At 38.8% G+C, this 12,719-nt stretch overlaps 1 protein-coding gene across 13 annotated transcripts in view; it reads right to left on the bottom strand.

The window, feature by feature from the left end:
• ASPH (aspartate beta-hydroxylase) overlaps nucleotides 1-12,719 on the bottom strand; it is a 202,867-nt gene that overhangs the window by 124,641 nt on the left and 65,507 nt on the right. For 5 of the 13 annotated variants that reach the window (XM_033126572.1, XM_033126577.1, XM_033126580.1 and 2 more), the window contains 6 exons: nucleotides 11,388-11,462; nucleotides 7,248-7,367; nucleotides 3,241-3,273; nucleotides 2,227-2,283; nucleotides 1,697-1,744; nucleotides 1,218-1,250 (listed from right to left, as the gene is read on the bottom strand). In XM_033126572.1, the coding sequence (XP_032982463.1) occupies nucleotides 1,218-1,250; nucleotides 1,697-1,744; nucleotides 2,227-2,283; nucleotides 3,241-3,273; nucleotides 7,248-7,367; nucleotides 11,388-11,462 (366 nt within the window). The remainder of the gene's footprint in view (nucleotides 1-1,217; nucleotides 1,251-1,696; nucleotides 1,745-2,226; nucleotides 2,284-3,240; nucleotides 3,274-7,247; nucleotides 7,368-11,387; nucleotides 11,463-12,719) is intronic. The other 8 variants (XM_033126573.1, XM_033126581.1, XM_033126583.1 and 5 more) reach the window with 4 other exon arrangements.

Raw genomic sequence — 12,719 nt, 5'->3', positions numbered from 1 at the left:
ACTACAATGACTGGCAGAAATTAGAAAAGGATGTCAAATTCTACCTCTACATTTTAGTGTCCTATTTTCTTCTTCAAAATTTCTTTTCAAAGTTGAAAAGAAAATCTAAATGAAATCATAGTGGCCAAGTTATTTAATTTCTTATAAAAAATATTAGTCCCTAAAGATAGAATCCAGAATTCTTCCAATGGTGTCATTCATATCCCAGTAGAAATAGCCACTGTGATGGTCATCTCCATAGGGTTTCAAACCTTAAACACACATGCTTACTAAATTCGCTTATCATGCCTACACACAGCCACTCCTAGTTTTCTTCAATTGAAATTCACCAACTATCATGAGACGACAAATTTCTTGAAAGTAGGGACTCTATAATATATTCGTATTTGACTGTCAAGCGCTAAAAGCAGCTAGCACATAGAAAGTCCTTATATTTGACTCCAGCGCTATACATTTCTTCATCTTTCTTGGCTTCACACACAAAGTTATACCTGACTGACTTCTTTCCTTCGACAGTCATTGTTGAAGTTATTAGAATGAAAAGGATACACCACTGGCTCCCTCATTTGTTAGTCATATGAACTTATGCAAATCAGTTGTTATACATTTTCTGAACTGTATTTCTCTCCTCTGGGACATAGCAGAAATATAATCTACTTCGTGGTGTTTAATAAAACAGCACAAGAAGTGCTTGGGCAACAAAAGGAGCTGTCATTTTCTACATCTGAATCTAATGCTAATCAGACCACCGATTTGCCAGAACTATTTACTCTATGTTGCCTTTAACCCTGGAATGAAATTCTTCTGCACCTTTCTCCATGCTGGCAGATCAGTCACCCTTACTTAAGAGTGGGATTTATTTGTAGAAGCATCTAGAGTAGTTAAACTCTGACCAAAGCAGTTTAACAAACACAACATATATTTTAGTCTAAAAACAGCTATAAGTATAAAGTAACAAGATAAGTTTCCTTGAATAATTTTAACTGTTTCCAAAGGCAACTTGCAATGAGTTTATGAAATTATTCAAGCAATGGCAGAAGCACTAAAATAGGTAAACAGTCTCCCCAAGTAAATTATTTGAAAACTACCACCATTCATTTGGATATTTTGAGTTATGGTTTTTGTAGCTTACACCATTATTCTGTACACTATACATTCAAATTATGAATAGATTTTAAAACTAGTAGGTAGCTGAAGGTTAAGAAGCATTTTCAAACCTTGTTGATCGTAGTCTTGGTATGTTATATCATCTGCAAAAAAGAGAATGAAAAGCAAAATAAGTATTAAATGAATCATTCTGTGTAATTGCTTAGCTAAAAAACACAATTTAATCTCAAAAACAAAATTCTATTTCTGTAAACATTATTGTCTACATAATCAGTGAAAAAACAACTAGAGGAAAAGGCAGGTAAATTACTTTCATACAAATTTCTCAAACTGGCATAAAGCTAGATATGCAAAAGTAGAGTTGGGAATTAATATCCTGTTTTGCTATGGAGCCAGTGGTAGATGAGATGAAATATGAAAGCCCGATATTCTTTTAATAATCGAATTTTGTTACAAAGCTAAAAGTCTTCCATTAGGTGTTAAAATCACTTCTTTGTCTCTTTTGAGATAAAATCACCATGTGAGCGTAGCATTGAAACTGCAAAGCCTTAAGTAATATTTAAAATCTCATGCAAATGTTCATCTCTACCTGCATCATGGTAGCGTTTTTCATCATCTATTACTGGTTCGATGGACTCTAAAAAGCAAAAATATACACCTTTGTTAAACATGAAGCAACCAAACACATTGTTAGCCAGCATTCTAAATTTACAAATTAATTCTAATCTTCACAACCATGTAAGGTAGCGATTATCATTATCATTTAATAAAATTTAAGACAATAAAGTTCCTTAATTTGCTCTCCAAGTCAAAAGAGAGGAAGGAGCAGTACTGGCATTTGAACCGAGTCTGACTCCACTCCATCATTGATTTCCAACTACTCTTTCCAGCCTCTGATCTACAAAGACCAACATCTCAATAGTGGTTTGAGAAACACATCTGCTTCTTTTCTCATTTCTCCATGTAATATTAAAACACATTCAGAAATTTCTGTAACTACTGGGAAACCAGAAATGATTACGAGTATTATAAAGAGTACTCTGTCAAATCAGAATGAATCCACAACCCTGTGTTAACCAGTCCTGGCCACTGCCTCCCACAGAAACGTATATCACAAACCTGGATTTTCCTGTTCATACATCATCTCTTCCATATCCTGTTTATAGACCTGTGAAGCTATAAATTAGGAAATAATTAGGGAATTACAAATTCAAATAAGGAATGCACTTGATATTCAAAATAGGAAAAACACAATTTCTAGTAATGATAGAAATGTAAAATCAAATTCTAAGGATGCTCAAACTCACATTCGCTCATGGAACAGTATTGCCTGTGCTAAATGCTAAGTACAAACATGATTAAGACAATCCCCACCACAATGGATTTATAATCAAACCACAAAATAGTGGAACTAGAGTCTTATTTAGCTTATGCGAATGCAACTATATTCAGCAAAACAAAATGAGACGAGAGCGACAGAGACGAGAGACTGAGACCGCAGCACAGGGAGCCTCCTCCCACCCTCTCAGCAAGCACCTGCCCACGAGCCTGAGTGAGGACACACATTCTCAGCCCCTCACGTGGACTCGACCCCCGAGTACTCCCAGACGGCATAACACAATTCGCGTGTCCACAGATACGTATGATTGAAACAACGATATACGCCCTAAATGTCAGCCAACGGTATCACGTGGTCTTCGAGCACAGAAAGAGGGATCTACTCCAAAACGGGAAGGAAAACTGGCCAACAACACAGGCTTAACTGAAAGATAATGTGTCCATCTCCAGTGTGGCCATAACTTATGGGGATGCGTGACATGTAGCAATATACAATTGTGACCTTTCACTGACATTGTAATTTAAGACTATAAAACAAGCAATTCTACCATATCTTTTGCTTTAGTAATCCCACTACTGAAAATTTGAGTTCAAAAGCACAAAAACTATATTCACAAAGATATAATTACACTATAATACATAATATATAAAATAATTATTAACTATATATTATAGATATTTGATATATTATATTACTAATAAATAATCATAGGCAATGTTTTCGCTCTTTCTTGATACTTTTTAGGAAAAGACTCATTCTAATTAAAAAAGAAGAGTATTAAATTAAAATCTCACCTGTCTCCTCTGCAGTGTAACTATGTTCAATTTCTGGGGAAAAAAACATGAAATCAATATTATTACTTTCATAAAATAGTATGTATACATACTGTGTATGTATATTCTGGATCTATGCTTACTATTGATTTTATTTTGAAAGCAAATAACTATTAAAATAAAACATGAGTATATCAATTAAATGTCCTTAAACACTACCTTTCCCTAGAACTGCACTTAGCAATGCCTCACATGTTCTCTTATTTATTTGGTCCAGTCAACAATCCCACAAGGTGGTTGACAGACACCATAACCTGGCTACAAAGAAGATGATTTATCAGAGTAACACACTGACAAAGGCTGGACGCAGAAAAGAGGCTTATTTCTAATCTACGTCATGTTCCACTCTGGCATTCTACCGTGTTTCCCTGAAAATAAGACCTAGCCAGACTATTAGCTCTAATGTGTCTTTTGGAGGAAAAATTAATATAAGACCCGGTATCATATCATATCATATCATATCATATCATATCATATCATATCATATCATATCATATCATATTATATTATACTGGGTCTTATATTAAAATAAGACTGGATCTTACACTAATTTTTGCTCCAAAAGATGCATTAGATGGTCCAGCTAGGTCTTATTTTCGGGGAAACGTGGTATTTGCTAGAGCAAAAGTGCACTGTGTACGGATGGGAATACAAAGGAAGAAAAGAGGAGACACTAAGTTTGGGGAGCTGACAGGTAAATGTGTTGATAACGTAACCCCCATACCCTGACAGAAAAGTACTGTCACCATACGATCCTCACCACACGTGTGACCCTTGTTGATTTAACAGTCACGTGAAGTGTAAATATTTTAAATTTCTGAAGTCGTTTAGTAAGAACTTTTAAATTCAGACTGAATCTATGCCTCATTTAAGGATTAGGTTAGAAAATAAAGTGTCTTCAATTTATCAGTTTTTTACAAGTGTTTCTTCTTACCCCCATCTATAATTCCTATCCTCAAAAATATCAAATTCTTTATGTTTTGGATTATATTATATATTCTTAATTGAATTTTGTTTAATAACCAGCATATAAGGAAACCAAAATTCTGAGCAACTGTCAATCTTCCTGAGCCATCTTGGCTGAAGACCGGAGGAAGGAGAAGATACCAGGGAAATGTGGAAATCATTTTATCAGCGTCTCTGCTCAGAGACTAGAAACATTTTCTCCATAGAAATCATGACAAACATAATAACTAAAGGTCTAAAGTGCTAAAGCTAATCTACAAATATCTATTTTCAATGTACAATGTAGCCAAAATCATATACATGTTCAAAAGCACTTTGAGCTTACATTTTCACAGAAAGTCATGCATTATATACAATTCTGTAGGTTGGTATGGAAACCAAACTATCACTTATAACACTATTTCTATGAAAAAATGCATTTCCTGTCCTTAACAACTGGCACAAATATAAGCTTTTGGAAATATATTTGTTCATAAATTAGGAGCTGCTGGAGTCTACCGTAGTTCCCCAATATGCTAAATATGGTGAGAAGTAAATGTACTTTTTTTATTACCTTTATACTTAAAAAAAGCCCTGGCAACCATATACCATCCGTGCTGTGCAGAGGCTACCTCTCCACCCAAGTTTTCAGCCTGGACCTGTGGGGCTCTGCTTGACACCCACAGGCTATGAGCAGAGGTGATCTAACCTTTACCTGCTCCCACACAGCTGAGTAGGATGTGAGGTGAATAAAAGAATAAACAGCCTTGCCACACTTCTGCTCGACCCTGGATGCACCTTAATATCACCTGGGGAGCCTTTACAGTTATCCATTTGGGGGGCCCCATTCCCCAAATATTCCAATTCACTTTGCCCAGGGTGGGTCACACGTACTGTTTTAAAAGCTTTCTAGCGGATCTTAATAGCGTCTAGTGCAAACTATTTGTGGGGATATCGGTCCACCCTAGTGCACCCGTTCAACACAAGTTCTCCCTCTGGACCCAGGACCCCACGGCTCTGGGTTCCTACGTTTGCCAAGTGCTATGGATTTGATCTACTGTCTGTTTCTCACAGTTAGCTCTGCCTACCTCTCTGAACTCGATTTAATCTTAGCTAATCCTGGAACCCTGCCAGGCACCTCTGGTCTGGATCTCGTGTGGCTTCTGGTGCCTTGTCATTGCACAGGTCCTCGGGCAACTCCACCACAGACTCTGATGAGTATTACAGGGTGGGATGTAACGTGTAATATGGTTAATTTGGGGGTGGTGTCACCAGTCGTTTTCCCCAGTTTCCGCATAGGCTTGTTTTCTTTCATGACTCTTCAGAACAGAAACATCCATCTTAAATAAACAATGTTTCATTTGCACTCATTTTTAAATATAAAATTATATCATTTATGTATTTTAAGTAAAATGACATAAATCAGAGTAGAAAACTTGTGGCTTAAAATCATTTAAGAATCATTAAAATCTTCAAGGACTACTTTCCAAAAAGAGGACAGGTATCATAAGAAGGAAGCATGTGTACTTATTTAACAGGGCTTCCCCAAATCGTGGTAGTCTCACACTAAAGCAGAGCACAGTACACAACATATGAATACACAGTTTTCAGTCAACTGTAACTGAAAAATAAAAAAAAAAATTATTCAAAAATAAAAAACAGAAAGTAAAATGAATTATACCATTAAAAACTAGTAATAAAATATCAAAAAAAGAGTTGTCATCATCACAGAAATTGCTACTCTGTGTCGATAGTCAATAATTATAACTCTAATATGCATGCCTATTAAAAATGATCCTGGGCCAGCCCGGTGGCTCATGCAGTTAGAGCTCCATGCTCCTAACACTGAAGGCTGCCGGTTGGATTCCCACATGGGCCAGTGGGCTCTCAACCACAGGTTTCCAGTTCGAGTCCTCGACTCCTGCAAGGGATGGTGGGCAGAGCTCCCTGCAACTAAGATCGAACACAGCACCTTAAGCTGAGCTGTCGCTGAACTCTGAGATGGCTCAGTTGGTTGGAGCGCGTCCTCGTAACTACAAGGTTGCTGGTTCGACTCCCGCAAGGGATGGTGGGCTGTGCACCCCGTAACTAGCAACGGCAACTGGACCTGGAGCTGAGCTGCGCCCTCCACAACTAAGACTGAAAGGACAACAACTTGAAGCTGAACGGCACCCTCCACAACTAAGACTGAAAGGACAACAACGACTTGGGGGGAAAAAAAGTCCTAGAAGTACACACTGTTCCCCAATAAAGTCCTGTTCCCCTTCCCAAAAAAAATCTTAAAAAAAAAAAAAAAAAGAAAATGATCCCAGGTAAACTACTCAACTGATATTTGAACTACCAACATTTAATTTAAAATATTGAAACCGAAGAGCTGTCAGGCAAACTATCGTCTACAGACCAAATGTATCCTGCCTTCCGATTTTGTACATAAACTTTTACTGAAACACCACTGTAAATACCCATTTAGGTACTGTCCAGGGCTGCTTCCACACCACAGCAGAGCTGAGTCGTTCCAACAGAGGCTACACGGTCTGCAAAGCCCAAAATATTGACCTTCTGGCCGTTTACAGAAAAAGTTTGCTAATGCCTAGTATAAAACCTAAGAATTGTGTTCTACCAACTATAGTTACAGAACTTATGTGATTACAGAGCTTGTGTGATAGGTTATCAAGTAAAATATTGGTTATTTGAATTTTTTGGTACTCTACATATTACATGGTACTCTAAAAAGGAGACAACCTTTAAAGGGAATGTGCTGAAGTATTTCACTTAATTTCTGTAAGAAATTTACATATTCTCAGTTTCCCCTAAAAGTGCTTTGACTGAAATTGGGATATGTATTTTTCGGGGGGCAGAATCATTTTAATTGAAATTTTCAGTTTCAACTTAAAAAAAAAAAAAAACAACACAAAAAACTTTAAAGTTAGATATTGGTTTTAAAGGAGTTTAAGAAAACCTTCAATAACCATAATTACAAATTGCCCTATTGTATTTTTTTCTGAAACAAAGAAATGTTCTACCTTCCTGAAGTGTTCCAGCTTCCAGGGGTTCAAATCTATCATCTGCATCACTTCCTACAAGGAAATCATCTTCTGGTTGCTGTTCTCCTGCTGGCCCATCCTCTTCTTGTTGAAAATCTTCTTGAAAAATGACAATAAACAAAGTGATACAGGTGTAGAGCAAGGGCTCACAGCAGCAAGCTGATACATAAGCCCCTTCGCAAGGGCTGCCACATACTGGTCCTGCTGCTGGGCACTCCCTGCTCCTCCTCTGGGCCATTGCACACGCTGGTACCCACTTGGGGGTGGGTGAGGGGAGGTGTAAAAGGTCTTCTCTCACTAGAACATGAACTCACCAAGGTCAGGAACCTCATATGTTTTGTTCACTATGTATGCCCAGCACCTAGGGCTATGCCCAACCATAGGAGTTCTCAATAAATATTTAATGAATGAATAAATGAATTCACAATTAGTAATATATTTTCCTCTTCAATTATCACTAGGTCAGAGAAAGGATCATCCTGTGACCTTCTGTTGAGAACTGACCTAAACTTCCATGTAACAATCTTAAATAACTCTATATTAATATTCTATTGCAAGGAACAGCCAGCCACCTGTCTAAACCATAGGCTAGGTCATCTGCATTAGGTCACCTGCATTATATTTTGTATCTGGAGGTTCCTATGTTTAGCCTTTAAGTTTTGCAAAGCTGCCCATTTGCTCTTCTGAGACTCATGATATACTGAACTGTTCTGCCTCTTTTGTGTATATGTTGGACATGCTCATTATTCCACTGTAATGTGGTAAATAACTTGTCATTGTGGTGTAAAAATTTTCTCCCGATAGTAACCTGACATGGCTTCAAGCAGAATGTGTCCTACATATACACTCTAACCAAAGAACTCCAGTGAACTGGACTTAACCGTGCAATGAAGTGCAGTGTCTAGGAGTATGGGATCTGGAATGTATGGCTCCAGACTTAGATTCTTCCACACCAGCTGTGTGACCCTGGGCAAGTTACTTAACTACTCTGTGCCTAAAATGTCTCTTCCATAAAAAAGGAAATACTAAGAGTAGCTACTCATAGCATTGTTGTGGGGATTAAAGCACTTAGAAAAACGCCTGACACCTGAGCCTTTAGGTGTTATTGTGCGTTGTTGTTATTATTTTTAACATCATCCTCAGTACATTAATAACAACATTACAATTTCTACTGCTATTGATCTCTCCCCCAAGACTGCAGGAAGGTTTCCTTAGTTACTTTGCTTTTAGTGTGGCACAGTGATGCTCTCAGGTGTTACTGAATTATGTAAGCCATTTATGTCAATACTATTTATGTGTTTTCTGTCTTCTCATCATAGCCTGCTATATTGTTTCTCATTTCAGATTTTCTTCTGCTCAGCAAGCCTATCACCAATTCTAATTCCTGTCACTGATTTTAAGACTCTTTTTTTCTTACCATATTCCTTTTCCTTACTCTCATTTTATCCAGTACAATTTTATTTACTGGGTTTAGCTCTGTCAGCCATCACTACTCACTGGGAAGTCCATTTTCAGTAGGGAAACCAACCAGACATCGTACACTATCTGTGAGGCTCCACTTCTCAGTCAGTGACAGCCTGATGTGAAGAAAACTGTTTCCTGAGGGCTTACTAGCCTTGAGACATTGCCAAACCTCTGCAGCCGTTATACCAACCCTATGTGGTAGGTATTATCATTCCACTTTGAAGGATGAGGAACTAGACTTTGCCGAAACGACACAGCTAATAAATGGCAGCTGCAGGACCTGAACCCAATAATAAAATACAGTGGTGGGCAAGAGTCTACTTTAGAGATGGTGATCAGAGGGGCCATGTTTGGTCTGACAAGATGTGAAGACTGGAACACACGCGCACACACACACACAGACACACACACACACACACACACACACCAGCAGAAGATGTAAGTGCGAAGGCTCCAAGGCAGGGATAGGCTTGGCAATTACAAGGAAAACAGAGAAGGCCAGCTGTGAGAGAGAAAAGTGACTGATGGGAAAGAGACCAGGCCCAGAGAAGGCCCAGTGGGCTAAGCCACATCAAACACGGGATGCAGAGGAGCAAGAATGCAAACAAGGGCCCAACTGGATGCTACTGCAGTGGTCATGGCAAGAGATGGCGGCGACAGCTGGCACACTGCAGAGTCCAGGGACGTGTTGCAGGCAAAGACGACAGGACCTGCTGATGGGTTACATGTGAGGGGAGGAGGGGAGAAAGAAACCAGGAAAAGCCCCAGGTTTTTAGCTGAAGCGACTAAGTGGACAGGGAGACCATTAACTAAAATATAAAAGACTGGAATTAAGAGCAAAAAAATTGGGAAGAGCTTCGACATGGAGAGGAATCAGGAATTCAGGTTTAGGTACATTTATTTTAAGTCAGAGATACCCATAAAACATGCACATGGAAATAGTATGTAGGTGGAGAAACAGAAGCTTAGATGAGAGAACATGGCAGATAAACATTTAGAAATTATACAAGTAACATTTAAAGCCATGGCATATGTGATTTTCTAAGGAGAAAGGCTTGATAAAGAAGAACACAGGTCCAAGGTGAAGGCTTGTGGCAGGAAACACAGGTGCTGGACTTGATTTCTCCCTTTTCTGTCTGGCTTCCTACACCCACCCACCTAAATGGCCACCATGTCGTACCACTCTTCTCTCTCCCAACCTTTGGTTAAACGTGGTTTGTCCAACCATCACGCTCTGGGTTACCAGAACAGCCCCCATTGGACGTCTCTGCTGCAGACTCCCTCCACCTCAGTCTTCTCGCTGCAGACGGAGCGAGCACACAGCCCACCTCAGCACCCACCAGGGGTTTCACCTACTCCTGGAATCAAGGAAAAATATCCTTTCCCTCATCACGCTCCACGTGCCAGCCATCCTGAACTACCTTCTGATCCTTTCACCTCTGGACTTTCTTCACATGCCCTTTGCTTAAAACCCTCTGCTGACATGTGCCTGGCAAAGCACTACACTATCCTTCAGCTCCTAAACCAAAATGTCTTTTCCTCCAGGAAGCCTCTGCTCACACCAACGTGTCAGTGAGCCCCACGCGGCATCCTGTGTTTCACCATTACAGCACTTCCCTCATTATATCGAAATCACTTATTTCGACTGCATGATCCTTAGATTAGGTTAAAAAAGATACAGGAAGGGAAAGCCTGTGCTTGCTCAGCTTGGGCAGACGTACGTGCAGGTGAAGTGGCTTTCCTCGCTGGTAATGAAATGACACAGGCTCCCAGACCCCCAGCAGCCAACAGCAGAAACCTACAACTCCGTCAAAGCTGGTCTCCCCAAGCGATACAGGTGGAGCTAGCTGGGCTGCTTTATACTTACCCTCAAAACTCCTAGGACTGAATAAGGCAGTTGAGTAGGCCTGCTAAAGCCCAATTTAAATAAGGAATTCTGTTTGTTTTTAAGAAAAATATTTTTTTTTTCCTTTAGGGCTACCTTCAGCTCATACCAAACCATGAGGAGGAGTATCAGGAGACCATGTTTTCTGCCCCCCTTTGTAAGCTACTTTTTGGGGTTATACTCTCTACTTTTATCAAGGGATGCTTCAAGAAACAGTTTTGTAACATCTTAAAACATTGGTTTCTAGGGTATCATTTCATATTCTCTGTATAGAACTTCACATAAGAAAGTTTTTAGATGTAAGCGCTGGGAAAATGCTTTATATTCTCTAAGCCGATCAGATGTTTATTTCCTCTCTGATCATAAGACCGACATAATTAGAAGTGTCCTCTTTGTGCTTTGCTGACCACCTAACCATGCAATGAAATATGAGGGTCAGTGACAGCACCCCAGTGGCCCATGACGGCTTGTTGGTTACGTCCTATTCTCTTCCTCCCTGTTCTTGCCATCCATTCTTGATGTATCACTGGTCTCGTTTGCTTATTCATGAATTCCTACCACATCTTTATTTAGATGTATGTGATAAGGTCCTTAATAGTAAAGTGACATAAAATGAGTTTAGTGCTATTTCAGAAATACTTGTCATTTAATAACTTGAAAACAACCCTAAACACTCAATTATGATTTAAATTTTCAAGTAATATCCAAGTCATTTGATATAATTAACCATTATTTTAGTAATATATGAAAAAACAGATTTTAATTCATACCATGTTCTGTGTATACTGTTTCATGGAGAGGGGAATGAATTTCTTCTTGTACTTCATCTTCAATATGCTGAGACCCTAAAATAATTACAAAACATGACTAAATAGGAAAAAAATCTAGACATTAATGTAGAACATGAAATATGGCATTCATATATATATATATATATATTCAAAAGAATATATTTGGCTAATCTACTATGCATACTTTTCATATCAATTGGCTACTTTTATTTCTGTTAGCAAATATGGTAGATATTTAAAACTGTTTTTATTTTGACAGAAAATATGTTAAAGACCGTAAGATTTTTAAAAAGAAAACTAATCCTGGTTCAGATTTTTCTTTAAAAAAGAAACCTCACTCAGAACAAAATTATTTCAGTCTCTTATTAATAAAATTCACATAAATGATAGAATAAAGAAAATGGGAAGGGTGGAGCTTTCAGAAGGTAAGTATTGGGAAATAGAGGTAAAAAGATGGAAGAGTTGGTCAATATATATTCAAGGACACGGTCAACCACTCTCTTCCCTCGGTCAGGAGAAAGGGCCTCTGGCTGCTATGAGGACTGGCGTGGTTAGGGTTGGCTGACCGCTTCCGGAAGCTGTCATGAACTGTGAGTAGAAGACCTTACAATATAACTCACAATGCGTTCAGCTTTGGAGAACCTGCTCTGACAATCAGATCCATAGATTCAAGTAGATGTAAATTACAAAAATGAACACTAGTAACGACATTGCGATACCACTGGGGTACTTATCGGCGTATCAGGTTTCTTGCAACATCACACAGCCAACAAGAAGCTATAGTTACATTGGCACCATTAGAAAATGTCTAACAAACATCATCCACGTTCAGCAAATAGAAGTGGCGTTAGACTTAGTCTCATGAACGCTGTCGCATGAAATAATGCTAATGGTATGTTCTATTCCCAAGCTAATCTTTAACGAGAAAACCACAGTAAGTTAATTGGAACTTCAGATAGGAAGAAGTTGAAGCACATATCATGCTAATCACACTATGAAACTATTTCTAAAGCACAAAGAGTACCTTCCAGTTTTATAGATGTTTGTATTTCACAAACCACTTCTGTACATATTCTCATATAATTACAGAAGAGCCTGCCACCCTCTGTTCTTCCCTCATCTCTCACAGTGCCTGTCATAGCTCCTTACCTAGATTCCCAGTTTTACAGGCTGCCACAGAGAACACAATGTGAGCAAAGGGAAGGGCAGGGTGGCATTCTGCTCCTCTGCTTAACCCTTTGATAGCTTCCTTTGCCTGGCGAGATGAAAATCTAAGCTCCCCCGAACAGAATGTAAGACCTCCACAACCTA

Source organism: Rhinolophus ferrumequinum, chromosome 14, assembly GCF_004115265.2.
Source record: "Rhinolophus ferrumequinum isolate MPI-CBG mRhiFer1 chromosome 14, mRhiFer1_v1.p, whole genome shotgun sequence".
NCBI classification, from domain to species: Eukaryota; Metazoa; Chordata; class Mammalia; order Chiroptera; family Rhinolophidae; genus Rhinolophus; species Rhinolophus ferrumequinum.
Note: the sequence above shows the minus strand (reverse complement) of the source record. Positions and strands in the feature narration are given on the sequence as shown.